General features: G+C 59.4%; 5 protein-coding genes and 1 non-coding gene across 6 annotated transcripts; 3 read left to right on the top strand and 3 right to left on the bottom strand.

Annotated features, from left to right (window-relative positions):
- Nucleotides 1-70: 70 nt before the first annotated feature.
- On the top strand, nucleotides 71-1,088 carry BXZ73DRAFT_105397 (uncharacterized protein; the record flags this gene model as incomplete). The annotated part of the gene is made up of 4 exons (XM_048016235.1): nucleotides 71-79; nucleotides 146-387; nucleotides 442-576; nucleotides 635-1,088. The coding sequence occupies 4 exons, from the start codon at nucleotides 71-73 to the stop codon at nucleotides 1,086-1,088; spliced, it is 840 nt and encodes a 279-aa protein (XP_047873711.1).
- Nucleotides 1,089-2,597: 1,509 nt separating this feature from the next.
- BXZ73DRAFT_92306 (uncharacterized protein) lies at nucleotides 2,598-4,107 on the bottom strand (the record flags this gene model as incomplete). The annotated part of the gene is made up of 6 exons (XM_048026319.1): nucleotides 2,598-2,765; nucleotides 2,863-3,114; nucleotides 3,179-3,681; nucleotides 3,759-3,903; nucleotides 3,959-4,015; nucleotides 4,072-4,107. The coding sequence occupies 6 exons, from the start codon at nucleotides 4,105-4,107 to the stop codon at nucleotides 2,598-2,600; spliced, it is 1,161 nt and encodes a 386-aa protein (XP_047873710.1).
- Nucleotides 4,108-4,224: 117 nt separating this feature from the next.
- On the bottom strand, nucleotides 4,225-4,317 carry BXZ73DRAFT_t173. Its single transcript has one exon. It is a non-coding gene; the product is annotated as a tRNA-Ser (tRNA).
- Nucleotides 4,318-4,715: 398 nt separating this feature from the next.
- On the top strand, nucleotides 4,716-5,957 carry BXZ73DRAFT_53193 (uncharacterized protein; the record flags this gene model as incomplete). The annotated part of the gene is made up of 2 exons (XM_048020958.1): nucleotides 4,716-5,174; nucleotides 5,262-5,957. Coding segments are annotated over 2 exons (1,155 nt in total), but the record flags the coding sequence as incomplete, so codon positions are not given.
- Nucleotides 5,958-9,919: 3,962 nt separating this feature from the next.
- On the top strand, nucleotides 9,920-12,076 carry BXZ73DRAFT_92305 (cytochrome P450; the record flags this gene model as incomplete). The annotated part of the gene is made up of 10 exons (XM_048026318.1): nucleotides 9,920-10,052; nucleotides 10,107-10,204; nucleotides 10,257-10,348; nucleotides 10,458-10,565; nucleotides 10,610-10,786; nucleotides 10,926-11,095; nucleotides 11,145-11,442; nucleotides 11,505-11,771; nucleotides 11,837-11,865; nucleotides 11,928-12,076. The coding sequence occupies 10 exons, from the start codon at nucleotides 9,920-9,922 to the stop codon at nucleotides 12,074-12,076; spliced, it is 1,521 nt and encodes a 506-aa protein (XP_047873708.1).
- Nucleotides 12,077-13,042: 966 nt separating this feature from the next.
- Nucleotides 13,043-13,435, bottom strand: BXZ73DRAFT_105392 (uncharacterized protein; the record flags this gene model as incomplete). The annotated part of the gene is made up of 2 exons (XM_048016234.1): nucleotides 13,043-13,376; nucleotides 13,431-13,435. 2 exons carry the CDS (start codon nucleotides 13,433-13,435, stop codon nucleotides 13,043-13,045), a joined length of 339 nt encoding a protein of 112 aa, XP_047873707.1.
- Nucleotides 13,436-13,440: the final 5 nt, after the last annotated feature.

The following is a 13,440-nucleotide window of genomic DNA, read 5'->3' as shown; positions in this document are numbered from 1 at the left end:
AAGTGTGAGGAACACGTTCTCGACAATGACAGCAGAGCGCGCTCGCGCCTTTGTCTTCCCGCCGTCCACCATGCCTGCGGTATCCGAGCTGTGGAAAGGCGCCACCGCCGCCCAACGCCACTGAGAATGGGATGAACTGTCGCAGCGCTTTGCCAACTACCTCTACCGCTCTCAAGTTGACAGTGGCATCCTCCAAACCACCCCCCTCGAGCATAAGAGAGCCCTTGAGGAGCTCAATAGGACACAGCCTATCGTGTCGCTCAACCCCAAGGCTTCAGTCGACGCGGAGGATGGGAATGCAGATCAATACCTTGACAAGGTGGACGAGACAATCCGCGAGCTCGACGAGAAGGAGGAGAAACGTGGCGATTCTTTCACTGTGGCCGAGTACGTGGTTCTCAGTCCTCTTGCCGCGCTGTTCTTACACTGCACCGTGTGCAGCCGTGTGCTGCGTTGGCACTGTTTGTTCTCGGCCGCCCTGATCTGCCGTCAATACAAATGCCTTCCCATCCAGGGCGAGTTCGCTCACCTGGGTGCTGGCGGGATGGAGAGCATCAGCACCCGGGGTTTGAAGCTGTAAGTTCTCAGTCTGCTTCTTCGGGGACCATCCTGAATAGGGCGTTGCGGTGTGCAGGAGCCGCGAGATGCTCAAAGAGCATTCTCGAGTCGGTCGTCCTTCATACCCTGATCGCTCTGCTCCCGGTCATAACCCCAGCATGTCGACTTCTCCCCGCACGTATCCTCCCCGAGTTCCCGGCGGTCCTGCGAGCACGGACATGGATACGGAGGCGGAGTCAGACTCGAATGTGGAGGTGGACACAGACCCCGACGTCGACTCGGCACCCGTGCAGACTAGACTTTCCTCAGAGGCTATCGAATACCTCCTGGAAAAACCGGCTGACCTGCTCAAGATGACGTTCTTGTGTCTGAGCAAGGACGAAGACGAGGCTGGCCGGTGGTCGGTGAAGTCGATTGTACACAGCCGCCGTGGAGTCGAATTTGTTATCGTCTACGACGACTGCGATGGACCGATCCCGATGGACAGGGAGTCCATGCGCTGGCTCATGAAGGAGAGTGTTTCTCTGTAGTGTTGTTTCGTCGCCGTCCTTTGGCCGCTATCGTTTCCTGCACGCACATGTTGTGTTAAAGCTGTTTCTGCTATGTTGTCCTACATGTCGTCTTACATGCTCTGTCGATTGTCGCACGTTCAGTCAATAATGGAGGACAATTCCAACTGCTGCACGCTAGTCACGTGTCTGGATTTGGTGACGTCATCCGTGTCTGGAGGCGTCCGGCTCATCCTCCCCTGAATCCATCGCCATTAATGGCTTGCGTTCTCTCTCCACACCCGTTATCCGACATGACGACCATGCGTGTACCGAAGGGCAGTCCTACTCCTGCACAACGCAAAGAGTGGGACGAGCTCTCGCAGCGCTATGCCAACTACATGTATCGCTTCCAAGTTGAGACATTCATTCTGCACGGCCAAGCCGCCGAACGCGACAGAGCCATCGCGGACCTCTACGGGACCCAACACACCGTCCCATTCGGCTCACGAGCACCCGTAGATGCGGAGGGTGGCGACTTTGACGAGTACCTCCGCAAGGTGGACGGGGCGATCCTGGAGCTCGACGAAAAGGAGCAGCAGCTTGGGGACAGCTTCACCGTCGCCGAGTACGTCGCGTCTTCGCCTCTCCACCCACTCCCACTGTGCTCATGCCGTGCTGTGTAAAGCCGGGTGTTACGCGTGCATTTCTTGTTCTCTGCGCACATGATTTTCGTCGAGAACAAGGTCGTACCCATCGAGAGCAAGTTCGATCACCTAGGTGCTGGCGGATTGAACGGCATCTCTAGTCGCGGTATAAAATCGTGAGTCCTCACGCATCCTTACATACTTTGGAGCTGCGTTCTGAGAAAAGTGTTGCTGTGTGTAGGGCAGAGCTATGTTCAAAGAGTTTTGCCAGGCTCATCCCCAGGGCCATCCATCTTCGTCGTCTCAGCGTTCTACTACTCCCTCGGACCTACTTCCCTCCCACTCGCCGGTCTTCTGTGGACACCGTGGGACCACGAGGATGCTGCCATGCCACCAAACCAGACGCCACTGTCCACGGAACGAGTCGACTCTCTGCTCCAAGATACCGGCCAGATCCTCCTGATGACGTTCATGTGTCTGAGTGAGGACGAAGGCTGGGCTGGGGAGTGGATGCTGGATTCGATTTCCCAGAAGCGTCGCGGGGTCGAGTACATCATCATTTATGACGACTCCGACGAAGTGATCGAGGTCGATGAGAAGGGCCTACGAGACCTGTTGGAGATGAGCGTCGTGCTTCAGGGGCCCTGATGTCCTATCGTTGTGTTTCCCACTTTGTCTATACATACATTGGAGGCGCGGTATCCATTTGATCGATTTCTGGTGGGACACTCTTGGCCCAAGAGAGGACAGGGACTGTCGTCCACAAGATGAAAGACATCCCAAAAGCGAGTGTACAAGTGATCCGTCGACGAAAGCTGGCTACCTCAGTGCTCATGCATCTGTAACACATCTAGGAACACGGTGGCGTCAGCTCTGCTTCATCTAGATCTCACTTTCATCCCCTCTAGCCTGCTCCCAGACCCTCAATGCGATCTTCTATTTCGCGTACATTCCCTTTCACTAGAGCCTCGTTGTCCGCGAGGCTCTTCTCCACACCCTCCACCGCGCGAGTGAGCTCTTCGAGCGCCGCCCGCCCTCGCCGTTGCTCCTCCTCGAGCTCTTGCAGAGTCTTCTCAAAGCCTGCGGCGGACGTGTGCAACGCGGAGAGAGTACGGAGGCGGCGAGAACGTGGGGATGTGCGGCAGCAAAGGAGCAAGCTTGGTGAGCACCGGCGCGAGCTGTTCTTGCAGCGCGGCGGAGGAGGCGAGGAGGCGGGCGCGCGGGCTGCGCGCCGGACTGGGACGCGGCACGCCGGTCTTTGGCGTGGACTGGGCGGAGGGGCCGGAGGAGCGGTCGAACTCGGAGTTGAGGAGCTTGATGCGGCGGGAGATGGAGTCGATATGGCGGGGCTGGGTGAGCAGGTTGAGCTGCGCGTTGAGGCGCGTGAGGAGGGGGAGCAGGGGAGGCGGGAGCGGCGACAGCTGCGAGTGGGAAGAGAAAGGGTGAGTGTCGCGCGCGGACCTGCAGCAGCGGCGGGCGACGCACCTCGTCCAACGTCACGGTCGACGACCCAACCAGCTTCTCGAGCTCGCCCACCCGCCTGTCCATCTCCGCGATGTCGCGGGCCTCCGGCACCCTGATCGTCGGCGGCTCGGTCTTGCCCTCCGCACCCTCCTCGCCGTTCTGCTCGCCCGCCTCCTTCGCCGCATCCCTGCGCGACGCGTCCTCTGCGTCCGAATCGCCCAGCATGACGCTCACGAGCTTGCCCCGGCCCTCGCGCGCCTTGCTGATCTTCTCAATCCGCCGCTTCACGTCCACCATCCCCCGGATGAGCTCCCCCGGGTCCGCGCGCCCCCCGCCCCGCTCCTTCTGCAGCAGCGGGTTCGTCGGGTCCGCGAGCTCGCCCTCGAGCGCGGCGACCTCCGCCTGGAGGAGGCGCAGCCGCTGCGAGAGCGGGACGGGGCCGCCGCTGGGCGACGGGGGCCCGGACGGGTCCGCGCTCGTGGGGGACGGGGGGTAGACGTACTGGACCTTGGGGCGGGGGTGTCCTGCGTGCGGCGATGAGCACCGCGAGGGGACGAGGAGGGGGGAGGGGTGGGGAGGGGACGGAGGAGGAGAGACGCACTGCGCTCGGCTTTGCGGAACCGCTTGGACGCGTCGTCCGGGTGGACGCTGCTCAGGTCGAGCTCCTCCCGCCCGCTGGTCTCGCTTGCCTTGCCCCGTGCGTGGCCGCGCGTCGGGGCGGCCTCGTCGTCGCTTGAGTCACCTTTCTAGCATGCATGCGTCAGGAGGGACGGAAGGGTCCACCGAGGCTCGGAGACTGACACTGTCGTGGGCGGAGGGAAAGACGTCTTCGGTCTCGTACACATCAGGCGCGGTGTCCTGTGGACGATATCAGCCTTGAAGAGCTGCTTTCACCAATCATGTGGACGACATACGATGTCCGGTAGATTCGCGTACTTTGCGCCACTCATATTGCGCCAGACAGAGGGGAGTGGTGGTGGATATGTGGAGACAGTCCGCGGAGGAGTAACCGGGGCCACGCACGGTGCACGCTACAGGCGCGCATCGGTTCATTTCTGCACAAAAAGCGTCACCTGAGCGATTCGAACACTCGCGTGCAAAGCACAACCGCTGGCAGCTATAGTAGCAGGCGATCCCGTTAACCACTCCGGCAAAGTGACATGAGTTCACTTTTATAATGTTATACATTGACTAACACACGCACAAGCGACTTCGCGTGGACAGTCGGCGCCTTGGCGTGCCGTCCACTCTCCCTCTCCCACCACAACCCTCCTCTTCCCCTACTGAATACTGGTTGGTCTCTCGCCCTCTTGTCGCGCCTGTATCTTGCTTCTTGGCAGTGAGGATGCTTGCACGTCAGGCGGTGGCAAAAGTGTGCCCGTGTGTAGGGGGGCGATGTCTGACAGGTACGTGCGTCGCTGTTTCCGTCCCACACCTATGAACACCTCTGGCAGCCTCACTGTCTACGACGCGCCATCTACTTCAAGAGATCACTCCGCTCCCTACGCCCGAGTATGTTCTGTCGCTGTTTCGCTTGCGCTGCTTCTGACCACGGTGCAGCTCTTCCAAGTCCATATTCTCTGGCGACGTCTCTCCATGGGACCACATCCTCCCTGAAATGATGAAAACCCCCTTGGAGGCAAAGGGCTCCATCACGCGCTCTCCGCGCGCATCTGCAAAGACCCAGGAAGGACCTCGCAAGGTCTCTCTGTCCCAGGGCGAAATTGCCACCCTGCGCGACATAGTCGACTCCCTCTTCCAGCAGCAAGGGCTCCAAGACCAGACTAAGGCCACCACATCAACACCCGTCGGTGGGACGAAGGCCCCGTCCCATGCGCTCTACAGCCGACTTCGCTCCGCGCGCCAGCGGTTTGCAAACACGGTGGACGAGGACCTGGATAGGAAGAAGGAAGATATGGAGCTCTGTGAGACAGACTCACAACTGTTCGCCTGGGCACTGCGCGACGTCTTCGGCCAGGACTCGCCCATGACCGAAACGCTCCGCCAAGCGGTCGAGGTCGCCAACGCCCCCATGCCCCGCTCCCCCGACGACACGTCTGAGCCCTCCCCCAGCACGCCCAAGCATGCGAACACCCCCGCGAAGCAATCGATGGCGATGGTCGGCCTCCCGTCACACCTCTCCCCGCAGTCGTACCCGCACCTGCTCGCGCGGCTGATGGCGACCTTCCGGGGCAAGTACGCGAACCCGCACCTCGCGCTCGCGCTCTTCGAACACGCCCGCACGCTCTCCCTCCACTCCTTCGTCTTCGGCTGCACGACGCCCGTGTACAATGAGCTGATCGAGACGCGCTGGAGCGCGTTCCGCGACCTCCGCGGCGTGCTCGCCACGCTCGAGCAGATGCGCGTGAACGGGATCCCGACGGACTCGCGCACGCATGTGCTCGTGGAGGGGATCCGGCGCGAGGTCGGGGAGCGCGCGCCGTGGATGGACGGGGACCTGACGGACGCGATGGCGGTGCTGGCGAAGATCGAGAGGCTGGTGCATTTGGACACGCGGCAAAAGAAGCAGAAGGGAAGGGAGGGGAGAGAAGAGCGGGACCAAGGCAAGGGGGCAGAGAGAGGTGGATCGGTGCGGACTGCGAGGATGAGAGCAGCGGAGGCAGCGGCGCAGCCCTGGAAAAAGCATGCGTTGGAGGACGAAGTGCATGGCGGGCCTTCACGAAGCGGAGTAGACGAGAGTGAGTGGGAGTTGGAGCGGGGCTACCGGACGCGGCCGCTGCGTGATCCGTCGGAGAGGCCAAGTTATGGTCGGACGAGGGAGGCCGCTCAGGCATGGTGATGCAGTCGTGTTGTGAGTTGGTCGGCGTATACTACGTTACTAATTGCTGTAATGCAGATCAAGGTCATATGATATGCGTACGTTCACTGGGCTAGTCGAGAGAGACTTGTACGCCGGATACCATGTCGTTGAGTCCCAACCATTATCCTTACCACGTGCAAGCTCGCTTGGTCCGAGGCGGCCCCTTCGCAGCAATGGAACAGATGAGCCCGTGCGATGGGGCACCGCATCCCAGAAGTCATCCTTCTAGACACGAACTGTCGGCGAGCAAATTCGAGTCTTTGCATCACTATTGCCCCCGATTTCCGTGGCGGACGGAGGCTCGCCTTCATTCACTCGATCATTGATCTCGTCATCTGGTGCTTCGAGAGCCCTTTGTATCGCGGGATCGCCGTACTTCCGAGATATCGGGAACGGGCAGACTCGACCCCCACGGAAGCTGTTCGCATGTCCGCCTCTGGTGAAATACCACAACTGCCGTCGCCAAGCCTGGGGTCCCACGGGATGGAGGTGCTCACATATAAGTCGACTGTTACCGCACAGCGTCCCAACAGCTCCCTTCTTCACATCTCCTAAACCCTCGCAACCGCAGTCGGCCGCTTCGGCATGATGTCTGTCTTGCCCCCAGCAGCAGCCGTCGCGGTTGTGCTGTATCTACTCTTCAAGGTTTTCGGACCCTACGTCCAACGGTCTTCCCTCGACATCCTCCCTGGCCCTGCACCGGATTCGTGGCTGCAGGTACCGTGTCGAACCTCCGCCTCAATGCGCGCGATCTGACGCATGCAAACCAGGAAGTATGCCATCGCTTTTTGCCCCACGAGGACTCAAGGCTTGGGCGGAGTATGCTGACGCTTACGGGAGGGCGTTTGTGTGCAAATTCCTGCTCGGGGTAAGTCACATGTATTCTCTGTGCATTCACATTTCTCAGCTGGATGATGGGGCGCAGCGACGCATCCTTGTTGTGCGGGACCCCAAGGCAATACAGACGATGATGATCAAGGATACCCACATCTGGCAGAGGAGCGAGGCAGCGATAACGTGAGTGAATGTGTTTGCCTCCGAAACCCATAGGATAACACATCGTGTGCACCTCAGTGTCTTCGACGTCTTTCTCGGTCCTGGTGTATTGAGCATCAACAACGGTGCGAGGCACAGGCGCCAAAAGAAACTCCTCAACCCGGTCTTCTCTGCCGCACACGTCCGTGACATGATGGGCATCTTCTACGGAATTTCCCATAAGGTATCCTCCCCGCGCTTTGAAATCTCTATAATCCAGTTCATGACGCGCCTCGTGATCGATCGATTCCTAGCTCCGTGATGCGCTCAAGTCGCGCCTGCCTTCCACCGGGGATGCGCGCGAGTTCGACATCAACGACTGGATGGGACGAACAACGCTCGAGATGCTGGGCCAAGCTGGCTTCGGGTACTCGTTCGACGACTTCACGGACAGCGCGATGGACGCGTTCGGGATGCAGTCAAGGGCTTTTTGTGCGTATCTTGCGCTCTTTCGGCCGCTCGTCGCCATCCTGAAATTAACGCGCAGCCCGGCACTCGCGGCCACTCCGGGGGGTACCTTCCCTCTCACCTTCCTCACTGGGTACTTCTCCTTGCCGAACTTCCGGAGGTTCCTCCGCTGGTTCCCACTGAGATCATCCGAGAGGCTCAGCGCCTCAGCGACTTCATGACCGCGCGTTCGACGGAGATCATCAGGGAGAAGAAGGCCGCGCTGGAGAAGGGCGACGTTGAGATGAAGCACCGGATCGGAGAGGGCAAGGATTTGATGAGCATCTGTCGTATGTCTTTATCCGCACTCCACTGATCACTATACTCATACACTACACCATGCAGTAAAGGCCAACATGAAGGCCGCCGAGGACGAGAGATTGACGGACGAGGAGCTCATCGCGCAGGTGACAACCTTTATTTTGGCCGGATGGACACCACCTCGAATGCGCTCTCTCGGACCCTCCACCTTCTTGCATGCACCCGGACGTACAAGACAAGCTTGGGCGGAGATCGTGGAGGCGCAGGGCGGGACGGCTCCGACATCGCATACGACGACCTCCTGAAGCTCCCCTTCCTCGACGCCGTCTGCCGCGAAACCCTTCGGCTGTACACCCCAGTTCCTTTTATCGGAGAGTGTACGTGCTCATCGCCCGCGTCATCCGCTGCGCGGCATCTTGTTGACGTTTCTGCATGCTGGCAGTGCTGTCGAAGACACGATAGTGCCGCTCTCCAAGCCCGTGTGGACCCGTGACGGCAAGGCGGTCTCTGAGATCGCGGTCCCCAAAGGCACGCTGCGTTCGTGCACTACCGGGCGTGCAACGTGGACCCGGACCTGTGGGGCCCTGACGCGCGCGAGTGGAAGCCGGAGCGTTGGCTGGCGCCGCTGCCTGCGGCGCTCGAGGAGGCCAGGATCCGGGTGTGTACGCGCACCTGATGACGTTCTCCGGCGGCGCGCGGTCGTGCATGTGCGTTTTGGATTTCAGGTTCTTTGTATATCGATGTGCTCACGTCACGTTGCTCTTCGTTCCAGCGGCTTCAAGTTCTCCCAGGTCGAGATGAGTGAGTGCTCAACTGCTTGATGCGTGTGTTGCCAGGTGCTGACACTGTCGTCGCGCGCGTAGAGGTCGTTCTGGGGTGCTTCTCAGCTCCTTTGGTTTCGAGGTCAGTGGCGAGCGCGTGTCGTGGTTGAACTCTGCTGTGATTTACCCCGCGATGGGGGATAGCCTCAAGCCAGAGCTGCGACTGAGGGTCAAGGCGATTGGCGCGTAGATGTTTGCTCCTTCGCCCACGTGCGATTGTTATAAGCTCTCTCTATAATCTCATGTAGTCGTTTGTCTCATCAAAGCGCGTTTCGTCTACGCTCCACGTCCCCGGCCCTCCTGCCATCCACCCTCGCCTCCCCTGCACTTCGACTCATCCCAGAACACTTCGGGAGTGCTCGGAAATGCATGCGTCCCTTGACGACACCAGCGTCCAGCGCCCCGCCGAGTGACGGTTTACTGCGTACCGTCTGAGCTGCCTCCGACCTGTTCGTCTTGTGTTCCTCTGTGCAGACCGCACCTCGAACATCATGGACTCAAGGAAGATGCAGTGTCCCTGAAAACAAGTGGCCAGCTACTAGACGGCCTCCAGCCGCCCCAAGCTCGCACACGGCCTACCTCGGCCGCACCTGCACCGCATCCCTTACTTAGCATTACGAAGATACTTAGGAACTTAGTTCTGGCATGGATGGATGATCATCGTCGTTGTCATCACCTGCACCGCATTCCTCGAGCGTTGGCAATTTGAGCGTCGAGCTTCCCACGTGGCCACGCAGTGCTCCAGCGCTCGCTCCGGCGCTCGCTCACGGCCCTTCGACACACCGACTTCATCACCATCGCTGATGCGACTCAACTCGTCGGAGAGCGTGTCCTGCGCCTCGCGCACACCGATCCTCCCATCTCAGGCGTCTTCATCCGAGGTCAGCACTGGATGAGCAAAGCCCTTGACAACTGCTTCGTGAGTCCGGTGGACGGAGATCACTCGGTGCTAATCTCGTAATCTAGTGCATTCCGACCACAGGTGAGACGGATATGAAACAGGACATAGACGTGCGCACCTGTGTCGCGGCTGTCTCTGCCCGTGTTGTTCTCTGAACATTCAGATATTCATGACCCGCTCATTCACAGCATACGTGTTGACGACATGGCGATGTGTGCGAGCTTCCCGGCCCTCGCCCCACGCCAGAAGTGCACTCAGCTTGTCGGTGCCTCCGCGTTGCACGGTACGCTGTCATCGCGATCAGCCCCGTGCTTCCACGTGCTGATGCGCTGACAATGGCAGGTACGCATTCTTACCTTAGCCTATCCCTACCGGCCCTGGAACTACGTCTCCAATCAGAGTCCTCGCATATAGGCCATCCTTTCACGACTCCGCCCTCCACAACTCCCTTGGAATCCACATCGCCTCGGATTGATATGTCCTCTATGCTCTCCGCAGCAGCCGCCTGCGCAGCTGGGCTATATCTCCTCTTCAAGGTGTTCGGAAACTATGTCAAGCGATCTTCACTCGACATTCTACCCGGTCCCCCGCCAGATTCTTGGCTCACAGGTTCTGTCTGATCTCTCCTTCAATGCGTATTATCTCACAGGTGATTCTTCTCAGGAAGCGCCTTGTCATTATTTGAAAAGCGAGGACTGAGGCTGTGGGAAGAGTATGCCGAAACGTACGGGCGAGCGATACTTTTTAAGTTCATATTGGGCGTAAGTCGTCTCTTTTTCCGTCCATGTTCAACTCTCAGCTTTGAATGATCAGCAACGAGTGCTTGTCCTGTATGACGCGAAGGCATTACAGACGATGATGATCAAGGACACCCATATCTGGCAGAAGAGCAACACACCGACGACGTAAGTGAATATGTCTCCTCTGCCTGCCACGGAGTATTTATCGTACTTATAATCCAGTTTATTCGACGTCTTCTCGGTCCCGGAGTACTCAGTATCGATAACGGGGAAGGCACAGGCGTCAGAAGAAACTTCTCAACCCGGTGTTCTCTGCTGCCCACGTCCGCGACATGACTGGTATCTTTTACGGAGTTTCGCACAAGGTGACTCCGAGTCCCTTGTCCTCTGTTATCCAAAGAAATGAACCTTCTCCTGGATTTCTAGCTCCGTGATGCACTCAAGTCGCGTCTGCCTTCCACTGGGCACGCGCGAATTCGACATCAACGACTGGATGGGACGGACGACACTCGAGATGCTTGGTCAAGCTGGCCTCGGGTACTCGTTCGACGACTTCACAGACAACTCGATGGACGCGTTCGGAGATGCAGTCAAGAGCTATTTGTGCGTATATTGCGCATTTTTGGCCCGTCATTGAGTCCTTCCTGAAATGAACCCACAGCCCGTCACTCGCGGCCGTTCCGGGAGGTGGCTTCCCTTTCAACTTCCTCACTGACTACTTCTCCGTACCGAACGTACGGAGGCTCTTCCGCTGGTTCCCGCTTCGATCGATGCGAGAGCTTCAGCGCATCAGCGACTTTATGGCAGCGCGTTCTACGGAGATCATCAGGGAGAAGAAGGCCGCGCTCGAGAAGGGTGACGCCGAGATGAAGCACCGGATCGGGGAGGGTAAAGATCTGATGAGCATCTGTCGTACGTCTTCATCTGCGCTCCGCTGATCACTGCGCTAATGCACTAGCAGTAAAGGCCAACATGACGGCCTCCGAGAACGAAAGGTTGACGGACGAGGAGCTCATCGCGCAGGTGACAACCTTCATTCTGGCCGGGATGGACACCACCTCGAATGCGCTCTCTCGGACCCTCCAACTTCTTGCTATGCACCCGGACGTACAGGACAAGCTGCGTGCGGAGATTGTGGAGGCGCAGGGCGGGGACGGCTCCGACATCGCATACGACGACCTCCTGAAGCTCCCCTTCCTCGACGCCGTCTGCCGCGAGACACTCCGTCTGTACGCCCCGGTGCCTTTCCTCAACAGATTGTACGTCCGTTATCCGCATCTAACTCCCTTGTTGACCTATCTAATTTCTCTGGGACCTGCAGTGCGATGGAAGACACCGTAGTACCGCTGTCTAAGCCCGTGCGCACCCGCGACGGCAAGGAGATCTCCGAGATCGCGGTCTCCAAAGGCACGCTCGCGTTCGTAAACTTCCAGGCGTGCAACATGGACCCCGAGCTGTGGGGCCCTGACGCGCGCGAGTGGAAGCCAGAGCGCTGGCTGGCGCCGCTGCCTGCGGCGCTCGAGGAGGCCCGGATCCCGGGCGTGTACGCGCACCTGATGACGTTCTCCGGAGGGGCGCGGTCGTGCATGTGCGTATCCGGCCTCTGGTTCTTTGTAGATCGGTGCGCTCACGTCACGTTGTTCTTCGTTCCAGCGGCTTCAAGTTCTCCCAGGTCGAGATGAGTGAGTGCTCGACTGTTTGGTGCGTGTGTTGCCAGGTGCTGATGCTGTCGTCGTGCGCGTAGAGATCGTTCTGGGTGTGGTTCTCGGTTCCTTTGGGTTCGAGCTCACGGACGAGCCGGTGTCGTGGTTGAACTCTGTCGTCATTCATCCCGTGATGGGGGACGGCCTGAAGCCCGAGCTGCGGCTTAAGGTCAAGCTGGTCGGTGCGTAGATGTTTACCATGTATTCGCTTGTCTCCACAACAGACGATCTGGAGGTGGGTGAGAGTCCTCGAGACGGCGGAACGACGGTTTGTCGACGTGTCCGATGATGTACTACTATAGCCCGCGCAGATTAATGTCCGTTGCTGCGGCGAGCTTGGTAAAGCCGTGTCCTGGCAGTCTCTCTAGGAAGCTGCACCGCGCACAATGAGGGGCTGGGGGTTGTTCGCGACGTGCGAGATCAACGATTCGACTTTCACTACCAAGTCGCCAGTGGATTGTGAAAGTTACTGAGCCGTCGGACCGCCATCATTGAATCACCCACTGCGTTGGCCATATTCACGGACATGGTCAATGATGAATGCATTGGGGACATTCACAAGAATGGTGATAAAAGGACTCGTTTATTTGAGTTTGTACCGTACTTATACACAATACTACTACTGTGCCTCACCCAAACTCGCCTAGGCGATGCGCAGCGCGAGCTGCCGCCCGCCGGCGCGGTACTGCCGGAGCTCAAAAAAGTAGGTTTCCGTCCGCGCTGAAGACCGGATGGGCTCGCGAGCGCGTACGCGCACGAGCCCGTCAAGGTCGACCCTGCGCGGGGTGTGTCGACCAGCTGACGGGCACGCGAGCGCTGTGGGGGGGATGGGAGCGATGAGTCAAGAGGCTGGAGAGGAGGAACGACGTGGCCGTACGTGTAGGTCCTTGTGGTCCGATGGAGCGAGATACTGAACTAGACCTCGCCGCCAATCTTGATGCTCGGCGCGCGACTCGCAATCGGCAGCACGTTCCACTGTTAGTCGGGCCTGACGAGCCCCCTCAGCCCGTGCGCGACCGCGCTCCAGTCTCGCGGGGAGTGCAGCCATGGGGTGCGCAGCTGGGTGAGGCACCGCGACGTCCACCGGCACGATATTGACCTTCGCGCTCGAGCGCCACCGCAGGCTCCGTCCGCCTGCCCGCGTCCGCCTGCGCCTTCATGAAAACCACCGCGTCCCGGCGAGGATCGCAGGGCCATAGTACGACGGGTTGCGCGGGCCCGGTCGTTGCCTTGCCACCGCCCTCTTCTTCGAGCGGGGATGGGGCAGAAGGTGCCGTTTGTGGGTGACCGCGGCGGAGAGCGAGTTCCAGCCGCGGCGGAGGGGCCGCTGGGCGTAGGAATAGAGGTAGGCCTTGGGCTGGGTGAGCGCGGTGTTGATCTTGTGCTCGTGCGCGGCGAAGAACGGGCAGAGGTGGGTCGTGCAGAGCCAGACAAAGCCTGATGTGTGTGGGAGAGTAAGGAAGAGGAGGAAGAGCGTTTTCAGAGGTAGCCTGTGTGGGTGTGGGAACGAGGAGAGCGCGGCGAACCCTAGTCAGTGAGGAGACACCATGAGAC

The sequence above is a fragment of the Epithele typhae genome (assembly GCF_022376455.1).
Source record: "Epithele typhae strain CBS 203.58 chromosome Unknown BXZ73scaffold_65, whole genome shotgun sequence".
Taxonomy (NCBI): domain Eukaryota; kingdom Fungi; phylum Basidiomycota; class Agaricomycetes; order Polyporales; family Epitheliaceae; genus Epithele; species Epithele typhae.
This window is presented reverse-complemented; position numbering and strand designations above follow the sequence as displayed.